General features: G+C 42.4%; 1 protein-coding gene across 2 annotated transcripts; it reads right to left on the minus strand.

The window, feature by feature from the left end:
- Positions 1 to 25: 25 nt before the first annotated feature.
- RNF7 (ring finger protein 7) lies at positions 26 to 6,999 on the minus strand. Of its 2 annotated transcripts, none has more exons than XM_082766708.1 (3): positions 6,823 to 6,999; positions 3,159 to 3,206; positions 26 to 1,607 (listed from the first exon to the last, which is right to left on the minus strand). In XM_082766708.1, exons 1-3 carry the CDS (start codon positions 6,991 to 6,993, stop codon positions 1,551 to 1,553), a joined length of 276 nt encoding a protein of 91 aa, XP_082622834.1. In that variant the 5' UTR covers positions 6,994 to 6,999; the 3' UTR covers positions 26 to 1,550. The 2 variants fall into 2 exon arrangements, with proteins under 2 accessions (XP_082622834.1, XP_082622833.1); XM_082766707.1 differs by having other exon boundaries at positions 6,816 to 6,999.
- Between the last annotated feature and the right edge of the window lie 897 nt (positions 7,000 to 7,896).

Genomic DNA, 7,896 nt, shown 5'->3' on the forward strand with positions numbered 1-7,896 from the left:
GATACATTTCAACAGTGACACAGAGGGCTTTCATGATCTCAGCATGTAATGACACAAAAGCTGTATTTAAAATATTCAAAATGTTTTAAAAAACAAGATTACAAGTATTAAACACAACCACAATAAACTCTGCATGTAGGCTCGATGACAAAATCAAACACTCTCATTGGAACTACTTTATACAATGAAGATAAACCTCTTTAAATATACTTAAAATAAACAGAATAGAAATGCATCTGTTGAGAAACACATTAATCTTAAATGTTTAAGTCAATCATTTTGAAGTAAACAATGATTTGCATATAATATTGCTTCAGTTCCATCCAGGTTTATTAGCCACTTTATTAAGTCTGAATTTGTTACAGACTTAAAACAGTAACTCAACTTATTTCATATATATAAAAAGAACCATACGTTCAGATTAATAGTAATTATTCAGATATTTAGGGTAAAGACAAACAAAGTCAGAGGCAAACAAGTATGTGCAAGAAAAATTACTGGACTGATCATATAAAAAAGATGATATACTGAGGACTTCCACAAAAATGAAACAATGCTTTCTACTACTCCCTGAAACATTTTATCTGATGAAACTATGATAAAGAAATTTCTATAAATGAATTTTGAAGAAATCACAAGTTAACATTTTCCCTAGATTTAATTAGTGCCTGCCTTGGGACATTTAAATGATCAGTTTTGCTTGCATTCTATACTAGACAGCTAACCAGTGAAATTGTTTACAACACTAGTTAGCTGATTTTAAATACGTGTTTTTGTACCAAAAGCCTCTAGATTAAAATACACGTGTCCATGATCTTTAACAGAAATATAAATAAAAAATATTAACGTGGTTAAATTTTTAATACTATGGTTGCAGAAATCACGTACAGATTATACAACAGACTTAAGAGATGCAACAAAATATTCTTAAGCCATAAAGAAAACCTTAATGAGAAATGTTTAGTATAGTGTGCTTCACACAGTATTCATTTTAGATTAAAAACCAAAATACTTCCTAAAAAGTCAACTGACCGTGTTTTTGTATACAGTACTATTTAGAAAACAATTTCTTTATCTGTAAAGAAAATAACTTCTTTTTCAGACAGCAAACCACACAGTGTATCAGACTTACAAGCAAAGTCTCCTTTTCAAATTAAGTTGTTGTTCTACACAGAGACATTAAACAAACTGTATTTGAGGCATAATCTGCACCACCACATTTCAATGATCTGATACAGTTAACACTCAAATCATAACAGACACATTTATTAATGTAGTGCCTCTCCTTCAGTTGTGGAAATACCTGCAACAAGACTGACCACTGCCTCCCAGCACAGCAAAGAGCACACAACAAAACCACACTGTTCCTTGTACCAGATAAACTAAATAAATCATGCCATAATTGACAGGCTCCACTCTTCTGTATGAGTATATGGCATAAGACATACACTACTTCAGCAAGTTCAACAGAAAACAACTTCCAGTGTTTTATTTGCCTATTCTCTGGACTACCCAGTCCTGCTGGCAGAGGGGGCAGCGATTATTCTGTTTCACCCACAAGGACATGCAGCAATTGTGGAAGGAATGATTGCATTCTCCCCAAACCACTGAAAGAGAAGAAAGAACACATTCCAGTCATGCTCAGATGTCTGATCAACACTCACAGCAACGTCCAAACTACCATTCTCAGATGTTTAAAGCCACTGCAAACTTCTAAAATATTTGAAAAGACAAAATGCATCATCACTGATTTATCCATCAAGATTGAATTAATAGGGTCATTCTGATGATACTCCTCATCTCTACATCACAGATCTTTGCATTTTTTTTCCAAATGAAAAGAAATATACATATATATATTATATATATATTATATATATATTTTTTTTCACCTTCTTCTACAAAGTGTGAATGTATAAACATATGTCAATACTGACCAGGAGTATATGGGTAAATTCTTCACTTTAACGTTCCCAAAACAGTACCAAAATATAGACAATGCATACTGACTTACTATCATACAAGAGCATATTACTAAATTCTCATCTGAAATGCAGTGTTTACACTTAACTGCATGACATCAAGGAAGCACATTTGACACAGTACATAATGTCCAAATGGCTATATTGGCATTTTCCGGCAAAATAAACCAGAATATGCACAGGCTACTATTTCTTCAACACAACAAAATTGTAACATATTACCCATCTACTCATGAGTATTAGTCATTTGTCATTTGTGTTTTTTGTGTTTTTTTTTTTTCCTTATTAGCTCACATTTTCCTTATTGAAATATAAGCATACCAATCAAAGCAGTGTTGTAAGATTATGCTTTTTTTTTTTTCCTGACTATTTTAAACAGGACACTTACCAAGCAACTAAGGTATCTGAAACAGGCAATTCCTGTTCTGGTTAGAATAATAATCAGAAATAACAGTGGATAAAGTTTGAGACAATACACTTCAAAGCAGAAAGAACAAGGGTGTGGAAAGATTTACCACTGGCTTAACAGCTGACTTAAAGTTTTAAAGCAAACACTATGAGACAATTTTCATGATATCTGATTTAAATAAATCAGAATTAAGTTACAATTTGTTTTTGCATGTGTTGACAAGCAGTTTAAAGAACGCTTATGATTATACAGCATCATAGCAAACTCCAGTGATCACACTTTTCCAAATGAAAACTGAACAGGCAAGCAATTATCTCCACTATGCCTGAATCAAGACTGGGAAAAATTCTGCTTTCTAACCCAGTCAGAAATTTACAGGGTTTTATTGGTATTGCTATTATACCTTCTGACACACATCCTAGTACAAAGAAAAGGAGCCATTTCCTAACCTACTGCAAAGGCGTACATTATCATCTGAATTATGTTCAGGATGAGAACAACTTAAACATCATAGCTGCATGTATGTTGACAGAAGCACTGCAAATTTGAAAGTGTTAGGTACTACAGCATGGCTGAAGTTAATACTCATTTTATCAGTGCTCAAAAATAAACCAAGAAGCATTACTAATGTAAAAATACGACACACCGTAACAAAACACTGGTTTACTTCTGAGCATTAATAAAACCAGTATTCCCTTCAAACTTTAAAATGCACCCTATTGAGAGAAACTTCAATTGAAAAACAAGCGAATGAAATCACTACATACCAACACAATCTTCTTGTTTGTTTTCAGCTTGACATCTAAGACAGGCATCTAAAAGTAAACAAGAAAAAGATTCAATCTGATGCTCAGGATTCCATCTAAAGAACACATTTGACAGAAGAAAACTTAAACTTTAAAACCAGTTTACAAAGGTAAAAATCTCAAGTTTTGATGTTTGCTTCAACCCTTTAACATTGAACACCCCCCCCCCACCTCAAATTTCAATCAGGGCACATGACGATGAAACATGTATCTCAAAGAGATCAGAAGGACTATAAACTGTTCAAGTGTTGTTTATTTTCCATTGCTTTGTATTTTCATAACTTCTGCTGAAAAAAGCCTCCATTTTGTAGATATAACAACCAGCAGATTTGTGCCAAGGCACTCAGGCATATTAAGAGCTGAGCAAGCATACAGCCAAACCCTAATTACAGGACTTTGTTTTTCAGATGTCAGCATCTCCTTTTAAGGAAATCATTCACAATTTTGACTTTTTTTAGCCCCTACACCTCTCACCACAACCCCCACCTCCTGCTGCCATCTTTTTGTACAGTAGCTTTCCTTAATAGGTACCTGCATATCATTTTCAGAAGAGTCACACACGCATGCAAACATATTTATAAACACTGGTCAATTTGATAATATAATTCAAGAGATAAAAATGGAAAAATATCTAAATTAAAATGTTTATCTACTTTATGTGCTCCCATGGCTTCAGGACTAGATGACAGACTCAGGAGATGCAGAGGTGATAACTTGCAGGCTTAGTACCATGCCACACATACAGCAGAAGAATGCCTTTGTGTAAGGCAGTCTACGCCAGAGTAAAGGAGAAACCATCTACGTGCACATACCATGCACAATAAAGTGTTCAACTGTTATGGCAGCACACACGGTGGAAAAATCTCCTCCAAAGAAAAACTAGTAACTTGGGCAAAAGTGTCCCACAGGTTGGAGGCCTGCAGGTCTCCAATTAGACAAAAACATAACATGCTACAGGAATTTTGAGTATTTCTGCCAGATATTGACATAAGTTCTATTTCAGATTCACTTGCCCTCATTTTCTCAGGTGACAGAGAACAAAGAGCACAGATACTCTGAAGTAGTTGCCCTTTCCCCCCCTGGGATGAAAACCAGGCAGCAAGTCGAGCTTTCTAACGTCTGTTCCTGTAACTTGTATTTCCGTAGCACTAGCGGCCAAGTTGCAGGGAAGACTCAGACAAACTGCTTCAGCAGTGCACTGTGCTGCATAGGAACAAACCCATCTGGAGTCACTTCAATGTGCTGGGCAGTAAGCTGTGGTAGAGCTGCAGCAACTCTAAAAGCAGTTTTCCTATCCCAACCCTCGATTTGCAGTTTCAGAGTAGGCAGAAATCACAGCAACCATGCTGATGTCAGCTGTCCCCACTCCTGCATCACAACCCTCAGGGTGTCAGACTGTGAAAGTGAAGCAAATCTAGAGTCACCACTGCTGCAATCTTGGCCTTCCCAGATAAAACCTGCAGTTTTCTTTCTTTCCTTGTGCTTCTGTGACCACTGAAGCCCACATTGGTTCTAGGAGTTAAACCAGTATAAAATTTGGGCAGCTAACAGTCCCCTGCCTTCCAAAATCAAACTAACTGACTTCAAACATGCAGAGCCTGCTTAAGTCTGTCACTGCCTCCAAGCTGAGGTTACTGCAAATGCAGCGGCTCTACAGGAGCCAGACCAGGTCTGGCAGGGTCAACACAAAATTGTTAAACTGAAGTCAGTAATGACCAACTCTCACACTGTGACAATCTGGTTTGTTATAAAAAAAATGGTTACCAGATTTTTTCCCTTAGTTTCAGATAAAAAGTACTGCCTTGGTATAATTATGAAAAAATACAAAAGATCAATTTTTTAGCTTTTATCAAATATCTGGGTAAAGGTGTTTGTTTTTTTTTTTTTTTTTTTTTTTTTTTTCCTAGTGCCATGTAACAGGCTAGAACAGGGAAGTTCTTAAAATTAGGTTTTGCTTATAACAGACTAAGCCACTTTCACTTTCAGTGTGGTCTCTGCTCACCATATAAACAAAGACATAAAACATCTAAAGCATCTGCAAATTATGTTTACACAAAAGGTCACAGAACGGATGGGTTGGAAGGGACCTCAAAGCCCACCCGTTACAACCACCGCCAAGGGCAGGGACACCTCCCACCAGCCCAGGCTGCCCAAATCCCATCCAGGCCTTGGGCACTGCCAGGGATGGGGCAGCAACAGCTGCTCTGGGCAGCCCGGGCCAGGGCCTCACCACCCTCAGAGTAAAGAATTTCTTCCTAATGCCTAATCTAGGTATGTCCCTTCTCAGTTTACAGCTGTTACTCCTAGTCCCATCACTCCCTAACAGACAGTCCCTCCCCAGCTTTCCTGATGGCCCCCTTTAGGCACTGGCAGGCCGCTGTAAGGGGTCCCCGGAGCCTTCTCTTCTCCAGGCTGAACAACCCCAACTCCCTCAGCCTGGCTCCATAGCAGAGGGGCTGCAGCCTCTGAGCATCCTTGCAGCCCTCCCCTGGCTCCAGCAGCTCCATGTCCTTGTGCTGGGGCCCAGAGCTGGGAGCAGGGCTCCCGAGGGGGTCTCAAGAGAGAGAGGAACAATCCCATCCCCTGCCCTGCTGCCCGCACTGCTTTTGGTGCAGCCCAGGCTACGGGCGGCTTGCTGGGCTGCAAGCACACATTGCCAGCTCGTGTCCAGCTTCTTGTCAACCACCACCCCCAGGTTCTTCTCCTCAGGGCTGCTCTTGATCCATTCTCTGCCCAGCCTGGATTTGTGTTGGGATTGCCCAAGGTGCAGAACCTTGTGGTTGGCCTTGCTGAACTCCACGTGCTCAATCCCCCACCACTTCATCCTGGGCTGCATCTTTTTTCCTCCAGTACACCTTTGTGCCTTTTCTGTTCCTCAGAACATTTGCAATAAAAACATCTACAAGAAATGACTGCACCATGTGTTTTGCCTCATTTCTGTAACACCAAAACCAGTCTAGGTTTGCAGCGTTATATTCCCTGGACCTAGAAAAGCAGCATGCCATGGAGACGGCCATTTGTTGGTCATTTGTCCTGCCAGACTCCAATGTGACCAACTGAAAGGCCTGAAGTCAGTTATGCCTCAGGTGACAGCACGATAGCGAAAATGAGATATAGATATACTGCAGAAGAAAAGTTCAAGGGATTTAAAAAGATCCATGGTGTTATATTTACAAAACATGTCATGTCAGTGACTAACATTGGTCAACGATGATGCTGCTTTTAAAGAGATCTCAATACAGGGGAAGTTCCGCTTCGCTTTTCCAGCAGATTTTTCAGTCCTGATGCACGTTAAGCTGCAGCAGCAGTCAGGGTGCTCGGTGCGGGGCGTTGCAGCTCGGGAGCTGCAGCAGCCTGTTGCTCCACACGCCCGCAGCGCCGGTTCCTCAGGGACAGCCCGGGCAGCAGGGCCCAGCCCGGCGGTAACTCCGCTTGCCGGGGGCCGAGCAACAACAGCTCCCAACAGCTCCCGCAGGGCGGCCGCCTGCCCGGGCCCGGCCCACCGCTCCCCCACGCCAGGGCCGCCGGGCACGGCCAGGGCCCGCGCTCCGAGCCCCCCCCCCCTCCCCTCCCGCCCCGGGCGGCGACGGCCACGGCGGGCCGGGGCCTGCCGCTTACCCATGACCTGCACCCGGCAAATGGCGCAAGTGTCGCACTCCACGTCCCAGCTCCACATGGCCACGGCGTTCCACTTCTTCAGCGAGAACATCTTGTCGGGGCCGCCCGCCTTGGAGCCCGAGGAGCCCGGGTGCGAGTGGGGGGCGCCCGGCTCGTCCCCGTCCTCCACGTCGGCCATGGCGGAGGGGCGGGGACGCGGCGGCGCCGGGCGAGCGGCTGAGCGGGGCTGCGGCGCCACCTCCCGGCCCCGGCCCCGGGCCTGGTGCTCCGCGGAGGCCGCAGGAGGCAGGAAAGGGCCCTCAGCGCAACGGGGAACCTGCCCCGCAGCCGCGCTGCCAGGAGGCGGAAGGCACCCCGGCTGCCACCACAGCGCTTACAGCCGTAGGGTGACTGGGGAGGAGGGAACGGACTCGAACAGGGAGCCCACAACACCTAAAACGTGCCTGAAACTGCCAAATACACTCCTGAGATTAAAGGAATTTTCATATTATCTCTGAAATGTCAGTCTTCTTATGCAACGCTAACACTTAGATGATGCAGGCCACTTCCTAACATCAGAGCAGGACACACGGAACTTCCCAGCTTGAATGTGTGAGGGGACATAATGCCAGCAGAAAATAAATGAGTTAAGAGAAACTAAAAAGCCAAAAGGAAGTTTTAAAATGGCCGTTTATATTGAAAAATGGCATACTCCGTACATACTGATACATCTGTATATAAAATAGTTACATACACAATTCATAAACATCTTAAAAATAGGACTTTCAAAGTATAGATAAGAACAAAGCCAAACAACAGACTATTTTATAAGATAACAGGAACTTAGATTCATCTTTTAACTTTAACATTTGGTTAAAGGTTACGTCCATGCTGGGTTTGGTGGTTGGGCTGAACTTTCAGCATTGGTTTGCAGAACCAAATTACTCCAGACAATTGCACTTATGTTGCTGGTTAGGGCAAGATCTTAAACGTACCCAATACTGGAAAAGCACCAACATTAGTAGTTATCACCACTGTGCTGTACGAGCAGCAGTCAAGTTCTGGATCAGTATTAGATTGTACTGCTAAACTTGAAGAACTA

This window comes from Aythya marila, assembly GCF_965140915.1.
Source record: "Aythya marila genome assembly, chromosome: 9".
Classification (NCBI taxonomy): domain Eukaryota; kingdom Metazoa; phylum Chordata; class Aves; order Anseriformes; family Anatidae; genus Aythya; species Aythya marila.